The 16265-nt window shown below is 40.2% G+C and overlaps 1 protein-coding gene across 1 annotated transcript; it reads left to right on the plus strand.

Moving 5' to 3' along the window:
• Positions 1 to 3050: 3050 nt before the first annotated feature.
• LOC113547324 (uncharacterized) lies at positions 3051 to 16121 on the plus strand. Its single transcript, XM_026947600.3, has 25 exons — positions 3051 to 3096; positions 3729 to 3783; positions 4023 to 4145; positions 4311 to 4418; positions 4547 to 4645; positions 5635 to 5697; positions 5791 to 5868; positions 5970 to 6053; positions 6304 to 6408; positions 6669 to 6981; positions 7095 to 7202; positions 7293 to 7365; positions 7449 to 7541; positions 8062 to 9996; positions 10125 to 10281; positions 10432 to 10860; positions 11344 to 11760; positions 11872 to 12324; positions 12412 to 12663; positions 12776 to 13015; positions 13599 to 13856; positions 14085 to 14384; positions 14617 to 14886; positions 15098 to 15181; positions 15288 to 16121. Exons 3-25 carry the CDS (start codon positions 4039 to 4041, stop codon positions 15352 to 15354), a joined length of 6093 nt encoding a protein of 2030 aa, XP_026803401.3. The 5' UTR covers positions 3051 to 3096; positions 3729 to 3783; positions 4023 to 4038; the 3' UTR covers positions 15355 to 16121.
• The last annotated feature ends 144 nt before the right edge of the window (positions 16122 to 16265 follow it).

Raw genomic sequence — 16265 nt, forward strand, 5'->3', positions numbered from 1 at the left:
GCCAAAAGTACATGATGTCAAATCAGCTGTAATAACATGGACTTTTATTACATTACATTTACATATTTACTAGCAAAAACAAAACATTGCAATCAAGCAAAAACATTGATTTCCCATTGATTCAAATTTTGTAACTCAATTCTATTTTATCTAATAATACTAATTAAATTTTTATACATAAATTAAGTTTATACAAAATATACTGTATATAAGATGCACCGATCAGCCATAACATTAAAACCGCTGACAGGTGAAGTGAGTAACATCGATTATCTCGTTACAGTGGCAGATGTCAGCAAGTGAACAGTCAGTTCTCGAAGTTGATGTGTTGGAAGCAGGAAAAATGGGCAAGCATAAGGATCTGAGCGACTTTGACCAGGGCCAAAGTGTAATGGCTAGACGACTGGGTGAGAGCGTCTCCAAAACAGCAGGTCTTGTAGGGTGTTCCCGGTATGCAGTGGTTAGAACCTACCAAAAGTGATCCGAGGAAGGACAACCGGTGAACAGGTGACAGGGTCATGGGCAACAAGGCTCACTGACGAGCGTGTACATGTGGTATACAATTTATATAAACATGAAAAGGGCTACATAATGGGTCTTTTATTTCAGGATATTACAGATTACTCTTAAATTTAAACATGTAAGTATCTTTTAAATTGTTTTATAGTAGGAGTTTTTACTTTAACTTTCCCAGTGCATAGGCCATCATTTAAAGCCTGATCCAATTTGTTCAGTGTCATAAATCTTAATTTCTGCAAGTAGTAACGTGCGACTAAATGGCATATGTCTAGTTTTAAATGCCTTGTACGTATATTACAAAAGGTTTTTTGTGGCCTGCTAAAATAAGGATTGATATTAGGTTTTTGTGTTTCTTTTTTTTTGTTTAAGTTTCATGTCTACGATTGCATGTAAATGGAGTCACTTGTATCTGTGATAGGTCTGTATGAAGCACCCCGAAGTTGATTATTTTCCTATAACAGTAAGTAAATTTCATTCCTCATGCACTAAAGCTGTTTCCCAAGTGCATTATTGCTTAAAGGCAAGTCATGCTTTTTTTTATCCAGTTATTGTTATATTTAATGTTGTGTAACATCTATAAGTCATGTTAGTTGCTGTTATCACTTACGTTATAACAGTTATAACCAGTCATTCCCTCACCAGCCTCTGTTATTTTGAATGTGTGTGTTATACAAACACACTTAACATTAGGAAAGTAGGCAGAATCTAATCAGCGCGCGCACTTTTTAAAGCTGGATGAACGAGTCTTTTTAGAAAATGATTCGGTTCGAGTCGGTACACTATAAAGCTTCGATCAGGGGGGAAAAAAAAGGCGTTTAATTCGCGAAAACATCAGTAAAAAGTCCACCTGGGAATTTCATTATCCATATAAACGTCTACGAATTAGTAAAGACTTCTATTTTTTTAAATGTATGAGTTAAATTTGATATATTTGAACACAAAGAAGACGTAGGATGATAAACTTTTGCAGACGGCACTTTCTGAAAGACAAAAACACTGCACACGACACAGAAACACTGCACACGACACTGATCGTATCCCAATTACACACTGATGGTCTAAATAGGGCACTAGATGTTGCGTATATAGAAACCATTTCCTGTACTAGTTAGGGCGCCTGTGTATGGGATAGGAAGCCATTTTGGATTCAGCCATTGACGGTTAGACTGACGTGCGCCTAAGAATCGAAAGTGAAAGTAACTGTTCGGGTTGCCAGCTCCACGCATAGTTTTAAATCGCGGTCGCCTGTAAAAAATTATAAGGTCTTGGGCACGTTTGTTTTTTGTGTGGCGACGTATAAAATCTATATGAATACTGGTGACCTATATTAACTTGGCAACCGAACAAGAAGCTGGTTTTGAGAAAAGGAGGAGAGGGGAAGTGGGTGGAAAGATCTTTAAGTGATAAGCTGAGTTGAAAGTCTAAAGAGCCAGATAAATGAGTGAAACATGAGAGACTGAGCATGACGAAAGGGACAGATAGAATGAGTAAAAATGATGGAATGAAGAAAAGCATTTTGCAAATACTGCAAATGTGAACTAAAGGATCTACCTGGATTAAGACCTCACAGGGCCCTGGGTACTCTGTTATTCAAAATAATACGTTTCAGTCACACAGATAGATGTGTTATAAACATATAGGCCACAAGAACACCAATTATTTGTTCATTTAAGTGATGCTGCAGTGATTGTGAGCTGTATTTGCTGCCATTGTTCACAATGTGGGATAAATTCACATATTTACCATATATCTGGAATCCATTTATTTCTGTAAAGCTGCTTTGTGACAATGTCCATTGTTAAAAGAGCTATACAAATAAAATTGAATTGAATTGAATTTCACCAGAAGTTTTGAAATGCTATTACTTATGCTTCTGCCTTTGTAACACAGAACTGTGAAAACAGGTCTATTAAACACAAATATGAATCCAGAGCAAGTCTGGAGATCCATATCTCTAACCATGACCCTTTTTTTTTTTTTTTTTTTTTAAATTAAAGGTAGTTTAGAAAAGAAGTGCTCTCCTGGCACACTGGTAGCAGGCAATGTGAGGTAAGGCTATATTCACATTTGGAGAAATTTTACAGATTGCCTGAAATTATTCAAAAATCTCATTATGCATGGAAGGCAGATGAGTGTCAGTTCTGTAGATGCTGCATGGTTCTTTGGGTTCCCACTTTCTCACACTATAATTAACCTACTTACTTGTCAGTCATGCAACTGATTGACAAGTTACAAGCTCAGGCCCTGGGGCTTCATCCAAACCTGGCCCCTAATATAATTCTGGTCTGTTGTATGGACTTCTCTTTCATTCTTTCAAAATTGTGAGCATATATATATATATATATATATATATTTTTTTTTTTTTTTAATTATAAGGAGTATTAGGTTTCTCAGTTTCATTGCTTTCAGTCATTTGGTCAGCACAAGCAATACTTGTGCTGTATATTCCTCTCCATGTACATGCATTAGTATATTGTACTAGTTTAGTAGATTCATTCATTATATTTATATTTTATTCCGGCTTCTTTTAGACGGGACCTGGCAACCCACTAGGAAAACACTACGCGCCTTGGCAGGGTAAGTACCAAAGGTGGTTTGTATTCTTTATTTTAGCTGTAAAGTACTGAATTATGAGATATTATCTTCTGGGGTACGTACAATAACCGAAACTGTAACAGGGAAAGTTACAGACCAGCAACAACATATTATATATATATATATATATAAACACAGGCTGACTAAAACCTGTCCTTTCTTTTTGAGTCACTTCTGCAGTAAACCTTGGGAACCGACTCGCATATATGAAGCTGCGATTTATTTATTTATATATTTATTTATATAATTATTCATTGAAATATGATCAAGTGGCTGGTAAATAAAGACAAATACATATAATGAAATCGTTTAGATTCTTATTTTTGAGCTAAGCTTATTGTGCTTAATGACTCACTGGTATGACTCACTCATATGACTCACTGAATCATAGTTAAACCAGACGCCCTTCCTGGAACTGTGGATTTTATCTGCATTATTATTATTATTATTATTAATCAAACCATAATAATAATAATACACATTTTCTTTATTTCATGTCCTCACAGTACACTGAAGTCGTCTTCTGTCTGATGTGATTGAGTTTTTATTGTTAAGGTCATACTGTATTTATTGTTAAGGTCATACTGTATATATTGTGTGTGCTGTTAATCCAGGCCCAAGCCGTAGGTATGGTGTGGACGATTAACTTCTGCACAGTGTGAAAAACAGGTAAGATAACTGTGGGAGAAAAAGTTCATATACTGGTCTAGGGGTGGGCGATATGAGATATTATATAATCATATTGCCCAGGCCTATACTGCTTTATTAAATGGTTACTGGGAACGTACCAATATAGTGACCTATATTTTTCTCTGTTAGAATAGGAAACCTGCCTCATTATAAATTTATAAAGAGTTATTTATTTACTGTACTTCTAATATGAACATTGATATCACCGATGCTTTCAGAATAAGAAAATACAAAATGCCTGTAACACACGGCAGACGGAGCTCTCCAGTCATCAGACATGACAAGTTAATGGACCCATTATTCACATTTCCTGGAGATGACAGAGGCATCGTATTGTCCACGTGAGGCAGAGTTCTTTTTCGAATAAAACTTTTACTCTGTTCCTCTAGCTGTAATCTAAAACACAAGCTCTTGAGCATTTTCTAATGCTTTAAGGAACTGAGTTGGTCTGATTGTGATGTTAATAACTGAGGAGAGAATTAAAACATGATCTGTATGAACTTTAGTTTTTCTCAGGATGGACTTCCTTCACCAGCTCCGTCATACAGCTCTGTGAGAAACAGCCAGCCAGTGGATCGACTTAATGCGCTGAGCGGAGCACAAGGTTTTACACTGTAAGCCTTTTTGATTTTTTTGGATCTCAGAATTGATATTTGCGATTTTATACATCTAAACGTAGCATGTGAAGTTATACCATGTGCATAATGTAGTGTGTTGTTTTATACTGTTTTATCCATTACAGATCAGATATGCACAGAGTGCTGTCTCGGTGTACGTCTGTGAATAGTGATTGGTCAATGGACAGAGCAGTCAGCCCTCGGATTTTCTCACCCCGTATTATGTAAGTGTGTGAATGTAATACATTAGAATGTTAGTCTGAAGCCTGACACAAGCCTGACAAAAAACCTGTTCCAAAATTCTCATGATTCAAATTTAAATCTTTTTATGCAGTGAATTTTTTTTGCAGTGAACTGCATACATTATAATTTGATACTTTTTCTGTGTACGCTCATTTTGTTTCTCGAAAGAGGACTTGCCATGACTGTCTTATCTCCCCTTAATTTAAAATCACTTAAATCACCACCATCAGTAACAGAAATATTTAATTTTCCCTACTCATTTACTGCCCCAGAATTGTTGTAATAGGCACATTTTCAGTAGCATTATTTCAAAAATAAAAACAGATCTGGAAAATCTAGAAAATATTGTAAAGTTTTAAACTTTTATTTTACTCCTAACCTAAATTTTTCTATGGAAACGAAAAGGTGCTACTAAAAGGACACTTAAATGCGGCTTTAACATACAGTAGTGCTCGAAAGTTTGTGAACCCTTTACATTTTTTATATTTCTGCATAAATGTGACCTAAAACAAACCAAGTCCAAACTCTTTAAGGTTGGTTTTGTAACCTTTTCCAGCCTGAAATCTCCTTTGTCTGTGCCATGATACACATGATGCACAACAGATGTGTTGTGAAGATCAGACTTTGAAAGATTTTTGTCCTTTAAATAAAGCAATGGGATTGTCATCCCATTGATTGAAAACATCTGACTTTAATTTCACCTTCAAACTGACTGCTAATCCTAGAGGGTCACATACTTTTGCCACTCACAGATATGTAATATTGGATCATTTTCCTCGATAAATAAATGAAAAGTATAATACTTTTTCTCTCATTTGTTTAACTGGGTTCTCTTTAGCTACTTTTAGGACTTTCAAACTTTCAAGCACTGTATGCATATCAAATTTAGGATTGTACAGGCTATGATATTTTGTGTCCATTTTCGTATTATAAAGTCAAATGTGTGTATATTGCGATTTCTTTCTTTCAGCTCTCCAGCTCCAACATGCACATCTGGCCAGTCAGAGGACAATGCCAGTTCATTTAAAAGCAGGTGTGTTTCCTTACTCAGTAACTTGACAGGTTTAACACTGCAGCGTCTAGTTTCCTGCTGCTAATGCTTTTTAAACCATTTTATCCATTTCAGGATGAAGAGGTGCAGGATGTCATATCCTTGTATGTCATCGAATAGTTATCAGTTATCAGTTATGGACAACCAATGCCGGTACATAGTTTTGTCTCCCTGTTATATACAAGTGTCTGGTTGCAACACGTTACAACATGGAGAGATTTTATCATAAAAGCTACAACATTTTTCTTTGACAGGACAAAGATGGAAACAGCATCACCAGCTCCGACGTGTTCTTCTTTCACATCTGACCTGTCTACGCCTGAACACATTAAACGCAGGTGTGTTTACTTACTGAATGATTTGAGCAGTTACGTGACGAGAGGCTTTCATTTCACATTGCAAAATGAACACAAAGCTGCAAACAGCATCTCCAGCTGAATCATGTGCTTATCTCACATCAGAGGAAAATCATTCAAAATATTCAAAATATACCATACAACAGCAGCATCTAGCTTTCCTCTAGATTTCTAGTCTCGTCCACAGTTCCATCTGGATTTTTTTACAAACTAGCTTGACATTTATCCTCAGGAGGAGACCGGGACAGATACCGTCCCCCTGCCTGTCTTTTAGAAGTGATCAGTCTATGGGAGAACCCATCAGATTCAACAAAGGAAACTTCTCTCCATACATGAGGTATGAAGTACATCTCAGATGTACTGTGATTTTTATACTGATGATGTTGAAGAGGTGGTGGGTTAAATAAACAGGAAAAAAACTATTCTACCCATAGTCACAGGTTTTTGTTTTTTTTTTTTTGTTTGACACAATATGTGTTTAGAATATCATTTCGTGTCAGATGCTGGCTAATGTTTACACTGCGTATTATTAGAGTTCTTAAAAAAAAAAAAAAAAAAAAAGTCTGTAAAGTTGAGTCGTGCTCTTCCTGCTCAAAGCTACACTGGACCTGGAGTTATGGCCTGTGATATCTGCCCTGGGAGGAAGATGAGAGCGGTGAAGTGGTGCCTGACCTGCAGCGTAGCTTACTGTGAAGCCCACGTGAGGCAGCACTACACTGTAGAAGCGCTGCAGAGACACACACTCTCAGACGTGACGGGGGATCTGGAGACGAGAATCTGCCGGCTGCACCACAGAGCTCTGGAGGTCTTCTGCAAAACCGACCAGGTCTTCATATGTCTCGTTTGTGTGATGGAGGGACATAAAGATCATGACACTCTGCTGTGCAAAGGTGGAAGTCATGTTGCTCAGGTGGGTTGTTCACTAAACCAGTGTATACATTTTGTTAGCAGAAGCCAGAGGTAAAAGTAAAATCTAGTGTAAACATTTTCTCTCTGTCTCTCTCGCTCTCTTTTTTTTGTCAGGCAAAAATAACAGCAGATCTGCACCAAATAACATTCTACTTAAGAGAGTACAAGATGGAGATGAAGCATCTCCTCAAACACAATGAAGAGTTGACAGCAAAAGTTAAGGTAAGCACATCACTCCAAGCACAGCTTTTAAAATGGAAAGTTCCTGCACCTTGAAATGTATAAATTCTCTCCTTTTCTTTTCTGTATAAGAACCTTGAGAGAGCCGAGTTGGAGTTGTCTCACCTCACAAAGCGTTTCTGCAAAGGACTTCAGGATTCCACGGGTGGGTTAGAATACAGTGTGTTATTTCTGTGCACTATACACACTACCACAAATAACAGTTTGTCCTCACACCACCAATTTCAGATTTTACCTCTGAGTTTGTCGAGGTCGCTGCACTGGGGCGCCCGTTGGACCTCGGGATGCTGTATGACTGCCGCAGTGATTCCTTTAGCTCCGGTAGGAACACGTTTCTTCTCACTGTAGCTTAAATACAACTACAGCGGACCGTTAAGTTCTAACGAGGAAAAAAAAACTATAGTAGCCAGCCTGTATAGTGTACATCCCACTGTATGATTTATGTTACTTTAGTTTAAAATGCATTTACTTTTGATTTTACATGTTACTTGCTAGGCTGCTTTTTACTGAGAGGTCGTATTTGACAGGGAAAGTGCATGTCTGTAAATAAGAACTTATTGGTAGGAACTGAAGTTGTGATTAGGGAACTGAAGAAAAGTCGAAACTAATCCTTTGGATTTGTCGCTTTACCTTATTTGTATAAAAGTGAGAAAATCTCAGTTAAAATCAGTCAGTGTTGCTTTATTGCTTCATGCAGTCGCTAAAATCTCGGCTCCATGTAATGCACGTACATGGAAATTGGGTCACCTGGGATTGACTAAACATTGCCTTTGCTCTTGTGGTGTCCAGCATGCCAAGTCAGATTAATGCACTGATGATGTGCAATATTGTATATTTTCAGATATCATCCTGTGGGAAAAGAGTCTAATATCCGCCATGAAGCTGTCGATCCCTCGACCCCAGACTGATACGAAGATTTTAGAGAAAGACACTCTACAGGACAGACTTACAGCTTTGGACCTGAGCGTTTCTCTCAGGGCTAGTGTTGTATCAGGGCTGGTTGAGATCTCAGGAGCTTCTGCATTTATTAATCATCCTGTTCAGTCCCAGCTGCAGGACCGAGTCACTCTGCATTACAGAGCCTCCACCAGACTGGACATGCTCAGTCACGAACTGCTACACAGATTTCCGCTCTCAGTGACCGGCTCGACCACAGCCACACACGTGGTTGTAGCTGTGCTGTACGGATCTCAGGCATTTTTTGTCTTTGATAACAAGAAGGAAAGAAGTGCTGAAAACACAGATCTGAAAGAAGTAGTCAAGAAGATGATCGCTTCCTCCAGTCAGACAGATTTACTCTCCAGGCTCACTGAAAAAGAAAAGACAACCTCTTCATTATATGATTGTGATGCCTTTATTGATGGAGATGTTCCGCAAAGTCCTGTGGATAGCACACTTCAAAATGCAGGAGCAGTTCCTCTTAAAGTCTGGCTCTACCCTCTGAAGAATCTGGACCAAACGTCAGCTTGCGTTGTTAAAGACATCAGTGAAGACCAACTATGTAAAGCAGAGAAAGTTCTGGAAAAACTGAAGACGGACATCAGCTTTTGTCAACATCTGATGTCCATTGACGGTGGTCATGATGTATTTACAATGTTTCCGGTCCTAAAAGAAGCTCTGTCTGAGTTTTCTTCACTTCTGCAGCAGTACCAGTTCAATTTTCAGAGAAGACTGGCCTCCTGTATCAAGACCATACGAGAGACAGGAGCAGAAGAAGAAGAGGAGAACTTGCGAGATCTTCTGGAAAGAAACAACCTATCGCCATTCAGTTCACGGTGCACGCATCAGTGGCTCCAAAACAGAAACGCTCAAGTTAGAGCTTTGATCCAGTGCAGATCTGCTAAGATCAGAATTCTGAAGGCTGAAAATGACCTACAGCACTTTGTACAAGACTGCCAAGCAGACACAGTGTTGTGTTTCACTTTTACGTCGCTGGAGGGGGAAGATCCGTTTCTTTCAGCTCTGAGGCAGAACACTGAATCAGTAAACACAGTGATCGCCACAGAGGCACAGCAAGCATTCAGGATTTCAGATACAAGTCTGAAAACCCTCTCTGACCTTCAGTCATTTATTTTAAATAAAGAGAACAGTGAGAGCATGCAAGAAACCATGTTCATTGCCGCGTCTGTCCCTGATTTTCATTTTCCTGGCTCTGCTATACATCTTTACCAGTCTGGAAAGTTGGTAAGCCGAAATGTAAAACTTGGTGTAAAACCGGACCCCCCAGAAATAATTACAGTGCAACAGACACGTGTGACGATGAAGCTGCAGAGTTTAAAGACCCAAACTGCTGAACATTACAGAGTGGAGTACAGAGCAGTGAAGGAAGATAGAAGTCCTGCTGATACGAAATGGAGAGTCATCTCTTACAGCGGAGAGAATTGTGTGGTTTCGGCTCTTGCACCAGGGACACACTACCAACTCAGATACGCTGTAATGGAGAGTAATGGCATGAGCGACTACAGCAGAATTACAGAGTTCCAGACAGCCTCAAGAGCTAGACCTGGACAACCTACAGTGCTTAAACTGAATAAGGAATCTCTCTACGTTGCCTGGCAGAGGGCTGAGACTGATGAAGACTCCCTGGTGCTCTACTACATAGTGGAGTATTTGGAAGCTGGTCTGGAGGGTTGGCAGTCCTTTCAAACCGATGGACCTGTGTGTGAATGCACCATAACTCTTCCATACAGCACCTGTTACAGAGCCAGAGTCTCTGCTGTCTACGGACACGCAGACGTCAGCACTCCCAGTGAGGAAACAAAGGTTCCTGTTCGTGGTAAGCACGTTTTCTTTTTCGCTTTCACACATGCAGTGTTGAGTCTGCTGTATTTTCCCTCTTATAAACCAGTCTTTTATTTGTGACTAAATATATATGCATATATATTTTTATTTTCTTGTCATCAGTCTGGTCCATAGACCTCTCAAAGAGAAAGGCTTCAATCTTCCTGGAAGTCCTGCGACTCCAAACAACAAAGAAATCTGTAAAGCTTAGAGACTGTACAGATGAAGAGAGTGAAGTGCAGAGCTTCCTTCAGTGTCTATCCTATATATCACAGCTGAGGTGAATACGTTATGCGTCATTTTTGTCATATTTGCGTTACTCCGAAATAATTTGAGTACAATGGCATTTGTCTTTGGTGTAAACATGATTGAGAACAGTGTGTTACCCAGTGTGCTCTTGTGTAATCTTTCCTTGTTTCTATTTTTGTAGTGTTGATCCACCTCAGACTCGGAGAGAATCGCTTCACGAATGGAGTAATAAAGTGATGTCGTTCCTGATGAATCTGTGTCTGCAAGCAGCAATCCATCAGAAAGAGAAAATTCAGGAAACTGTACAGAAATTACCTTTATGTTATTTCAAGACTTACCAAGAGCAGTCTGCTTTCCTACTGGACCTGTACTCACGTGTAAAGGACTACGAGACTCAAACGGGCGAGAATATCCGACCAGTCTTACAGGCTGTTTACCAGACACTTCCTGAAGTCTGGTGCTTAAACCTGTCAGAGAGGAAGGCTTCACTCTTCCTGGAAGTGCTGAAACTCCAGCCAGTGAAGAAAGCGGTAAAGCTGAGAGGATGGTCAGAGGAAGAGAGTGAAATGAGGAGCCTTCTTCAGTGTCTGCCCTACATCTCCCAGCTCAGGTGACTTTATGTCTTTTAAGATGACACTTTAATATAATAGTCATGTCCCTGTTGAATCATCGATTCTGATTGGTCAGAAGTAATCGTTTCTATAGTAACAGCTAATTTACAGGGGCTTGAAAAAGTATGTAATTGTTTTTGTGGTGAAGTTATCTGTGAGGAGATTTATTTAACATTTCTGGAAGGAGTCTCCAGTATGCTACGTGATGTTCTTTAATAAATGACAAATTGTTAGCATTGGCAAAATGCTGTGGTTTAAAAGGAATAAAACACTCCTAACATGCTGTTATAGGAAAATTATCAAATTCAAGGTGGTAAATGTATTTCTTTTATATCACACCACTGTGTTGTTGATTATTTTCCTATGAAAGCACATCAAATGCCTAGTATTCTGATCTAAAGTCATTAACATGATCTCCACAGAGTAATGTAGCTATCTTTGCCATCCAATTTTATCTTGAAATTTTGTTTGTTTCTCTCTAGTTTTATTCCACTCCAGCCTCAAAGAGGGTGCTCTCAAGAACGGAAGAAGAGGGTGAGAAGATTTCTGCTGGACCTGTGTCTGCAAGCAGCTCTCCACCAGAAAGACAAGATTCAGACAATCATTGAGAAATGTTTCAAGACAGATAAAGAAATGTCCGTTTTCCTGCTGCTTCTTTACTCACACGTCAGAGACCATGAGACTCAAACAGGCAGGAGCGTCCTTCCAGCGTTACAGGCTGTTTACAGTTCGCTCCCTAAAATCTGGTCCATAGATCTCTCAGGTGAAAAGGCTTCACTCTTCCTGGAAGTGCTGAAACTCCAGCCAGTGAAGAAAGCAGTAGAGCTGAGAGGATGGTCAGAGGAAGAGAGTGGAATGAGGATCCTTCTTCAGTGTCTGCCCTACATCTCCCAGCTCAGGTGACTGTTAAAACATCTGCTTAAATTCTTTCAACCTCAACTGTGCTATTTGCAATTGTGTGTCTTAATAAATCTGCTCTGTGACTCTTTTTTTTTTTTTAATTCTACCAGATTCGGTTTCGTTCTGCATGGAAAAAGAAGGACGTTAACCACCTTGCGCTTTCTGGTGAAGCTGATGGCTGGAGTGGCAGAGCGCAGTGCAGAAACAGGGGAGAGCTTCACTGAACAGCTGGCATCTCTGTGCAGCTTCAGAACCTTCTGTTTTTCTGGAGATGATGAGGAATTTGACAACGTTGCCCACTGTAATATACTTCTAGATCTGTACTTGCATGTGAAGGACTACGAGGCAGAAACAGGCAGGAGCGTCCTTCCAGCATTACAGTCAGTTTACGAGTCGCTTCCTGAAGTCTGGACCATAAACCTGTCAGACAAGAAGGCTTCACTCTTCCTGGAAGTGCTGAACCTCCAAACGGTGAAGAAAGCGGTAGAGCTGACAGGCTGGTCGAATGAGAAGAGGAAAGTGAGAAGCTTCTTTCAGTGTCTGCCTCGTATCTCCCAGCTCAGGTTTGACTCTCATCTTTCAGTTTAAGTTCATTTCTTAAAACCTATAAACCAGTTGTTTATAGTAGTTTATACCACGGCATCTTTCAGGATGTGTGGTGATGTGCTGCTGAGAATGGCACAAGCAAAGTCACTGAGGTCTCGTGCTCCTGTGACCCTTGATGAGCTTGTGCTCACCGAGAGCAGCGCTCAGCAACCAGAGGGGACGCCTTGTAGGATCCTGACAAGCTTAGGCTTCCTTCTGAAACACTGGGACATACAGTGTTTGAACCTGACTGAGTGCGAGATGGCGGCCCCTTCACTGACAGGCTTACTGAATCATCAAGGACCTCTAACCATCAGGTGGATGAGCACGATTTCTTGTGAAAAATGCTTGTCTCTAAGATAAATAATCATAAATCTTGCATCTTAAAAACATTTGAATTAAAGTGTTAGACACTGTGTGTGTGTGTAGATTCTCTGAAGAGACTCTCCAGAAGCTGGTTGCAGTTGTTTATGAAGCTCAGGATGAAGATCTTACCCGCAGTTTCCTGCGAAATGCTGGCGGAGACCTGACTTCCTGCTCTCTGAGTTGGGATGTGATTCACAGTTTCCTGCAGCATCATACTGTCACTGTAGACTTTAGAAGAAGCACCATTAAACAGGAGAACATGCAAGACCTTCTGCTGGTGCTGAACAAAGTTCATCTCAGAGGGTGAGAAAAAGGTCCTTCACCACCTGCTTTATGGTTTAGTTTTGTTTTTTTGGTTTTTTTTGCACTTTTAACGTGGTACAGTGGTATCCTGTTCATTGAATAGCGCTGAGTGTAAAAGCTACAGTTCAGCTCCCACGCAATTTTTGATTGCAAATTCATAATCGCACTCTCTCCATTTTATTTACTCTGAATTTTCTATTATGCATAGTTTAATTTTAATTAAAAAAAACTAACCTGCCTAATTAAACTAAATTAATACTTTCTGTAGTATCTTTGGGATCTAATGGACGAGTCATATAGATGCCTGTGTCTTGTATTACTACCACCAGCCTCTCTCCAAACTTCTGCACTACGTAGTTAGAAAGTTAGATTTCATGTGCATGATGCAGAATCAACAACCACCTAGTGCCCTTGTGCTTGTGACCTCATTTTGATGCTAATTAATTAATTAATCAATCATAAGCCAGGAATTATTATTTGTAACTTGTTAGAATGGAGGGAATTGCAGCTGAAGATGTGTGTGTGTGTGTGTGTGTGTGTGTGTGTGTGTGTGTGTGTGTGTGTGTGTGTGTGCGGTCCATAGGTTGAAGTCCAGCTTTGTGCTGTCCATCATGAGAAAGCTTTATGAGACTTCTTCTGCACACTGCGTGTCCAGCCTGTTGAGCTCAACAAAGAACTGCATTAACCTGGAGAACAGAAAGCTGAACTCTGTTGACTGCGCTGCGCTGCGCTTCACCCTGGAGCACTGCACAGGCGTCTGTCTCAACCTGCTGTGGACCTCCGTACCACAGGGGGAGCTAGAGAGCATTGTGCCACTGCTCAGCCATGTCTCCCATCTCAGGTAGGTTTGTTTGTTTGTTTTTTAAAGTTTGCGAACCCCTGAGTTAGGTTGTCTTTCAATCAAAAGATTAGTTTTATGTTACACTATTACTGAGCTCAGATGTGTTGTGGTGATTTAAAAAAAAAAGAAGAATTGGTGCTGGTTGGAGGAAGTCTTTGATAAATTTACCACGTATATATGTGGCCATTAATTATCTTTGTATTAATGGCCTGATGGGCGTGTTCACAGGGTTGACAGGTTGCTGTTGCTGAGATTGCTCCACTGCTGCAATGTTCCTGAGCTCCAACAGGAGGCAGCAGTTCTGCTCTCTGCTCTACACCACAAGCTGGACTTCTCCTGCCACGACGCTCTGGACCTCACAGCAGACACGACGACAAACGGTCTGGTTCTGAGCAGTGAGGACTGCAGAGTCATCGCCACAGCTATCCAGAGAGCTCACACACACATTCAGCTCACTTTTCAGGACTGCGAGATAGAGGAGGCAGGAGTGGAGCAGCTCTTTCCTGTTCTACACACGGTCACACTGGAGTAAGACACTTTTTTTTTTTTTTTTATGTAGCAGTCATTTAGGCTTCTGGGTGACACACTGGCCTGGTGGGCTAGCAGATGAATTTAGGACTCATCCGCCATGACCCTACAAACATCATGCATAGAAACACCTAATGAATGAGTCACATGATGTAGCTTCTTCGTTAAATTTAATACATCAGTGTATTTGCACAGAGAAGCTGTATGTCTATAAATACTGTCTTTGTGTCAGCTGCAGTAAAGCTCTGCTGCTTCGATTCCTGTCCCTTGTGCGCGTGGGAACCGAGGCGGTCCACGTGGAGCGAGCAATGGCTCTCTCCCAGGCTTTGAGACATGAAGTGGACCTGAGTGAGACTCAGCTGAACCCGCAGGCCTGCGAGTCACTGGCACTGGTTCTGGAGTATTCTGAAGGGCTTTCAGAACTGGACCTCAGCCACTGCCAGCTCACCGACCACGAGCTGGAGCCGCTGATGCCACACCTACACAAAACCAGCGTCCTCGAGTGAGTGGCTGGGGGTGTTGGGAGGTTGATCTGATGTAACATATGAGTTTTAGAGTTTTAGTGTAACAGAATGGAAAATAGTATAAAGATACATAGTGATTAGTTTTATGCTATTTTATACATTGTATGTACAAGGACCAAATATTCTGAAAACAAGTTCAACTATCAGGTTTAGCCGATGGTGTGTTAATTGCAATTGATTTTATTTCAGCCTCAGCCACAATCACATTACTGACGTCTCAGGAAGAAAGATCTACGATATTATCTCAAGGAACAGCAATATTCAGACTGTGTGGTAAGTGTGTGCGCACGTTAGTTATAATCTACGTACATTCGTGTGTTAGTATTTCCTGTATTTGAATGTAAGACTCATTGTGTGCATGTGTGGTCATTTCCAATAGTCTCTTCAACAACAGAATCACAGACTCGTCACGCTTTCTCATGGACCAGCGCTTTGAGATTTGGTGATGGTCACTGGAGTTTAACTGTTACTAATATTGTTTCAGCTGTAAAGTAGTAGGTATAGGACAGTTTTCTGCTAAACTGCAAGCTGATCTTGATGAGCTCGACTCTCAGAAAGACCTTAGAGGCTAGGTTTGTGATCCGCATTCCATTTGGCTGACTTGTTAAAGTGCTTTTTAGCAAGTGCTAAGTGTGAGTCCAATTTTGGCCTCCTTGGAGTGAAATGACAAAAACAAACCTGCAGGTTAGAAATATGTATGTTTTGATGTCATAACAGTGAAACTAGCCAATCATGGGTGTCCGTGAGCTCAGGTATGTGGAAGGAGGCGGATGGCACTTTCCTCAGAGTGCTAAAAAGAGTGGAGTTAGTGGATAACATCACAGCTTTTTAAAACTGGGGGATATTAGTGTATAATACCACTTCAGTTTTTTTTTTTTTTTTTTTTTTTTTTTTTTTTTAAAAGTGTGGTGTTAGTGGATAACACAGCATAAAAAAAATTGGGGGATGTTGGTGCATAATATCAGGCCGGTCCAGGGGAACTATCAGCGCTCCGCTCACATGCTCTGCTGACTGTTTATTTGCACATCAGTATTCTGATATTAATTGGAAATTGGCAATATTAGTATCGAGTCGTTTGTGTTTTTTTTGTATGATTGATTTCATGTAAACTCTAGAGATGTAGTGTGTGAAAATGCCAGATGCTGTGCAGGTTTGGAAATAATCAAAGCAACTTCTCTCTTCAGTCACAAAAATAAAAATGTATAAAATATAATATTGGCTTGTGCTAATGCTTTGGAAAGAGTTAATGGAATATTATGTAACTACTGAAAGTACACTTTATAGCAGCAGTGTAACTTTGCCATTTACAGAGCTTTGTATATTAAGGGGGTGACAGCTGAAAAACAGATTTCATCCG

Source organism: Pangasianodon hypophthalmus, chromosome 28 (genome assembly GCF_027358585.1).
Source record: "Pangasianodon hypophthalmus isolate fPanHyp1 chromosome 28, fPanHyp1.pri, whole genome shotgun sequence".
NCBI classification, from domain to species: domain Eukaryota; kingdom Metazoa; phylum Chordata; class Actinopteri; order Siluriformes; family Pangasiidae; genus Pangasianodon; species Pangasianodon hypophthalmus.

What these genes read in the sequence shown, in the direction of transcription:
- LOC113547324 (XM_026947600.3), top strand. Translation starts at nt 4,039, where the DNA reads ATGCCTGTAACACACGGCAGACGGAGCTCTCCAGTCATCAGACATGAC. An exon ending in ATTTTCTCACCCCGTATTAT is followed by an intron (nt 4,646 to 5,634) that starts GTAAGTGTGTGA and finishes TCTTTCTTTCAG; the next exon opens with CTCTCCAGCTCCAACATGCA. An exon ending in CAGTGATTCCTTTAGCTCCG is followed by an intron (nt 7,542 to 8,061) that starts GTAGGAACACGT and finishes GTATATTTTCAG; the next exon opens with ATATCATCCTGTGGGAAAAG.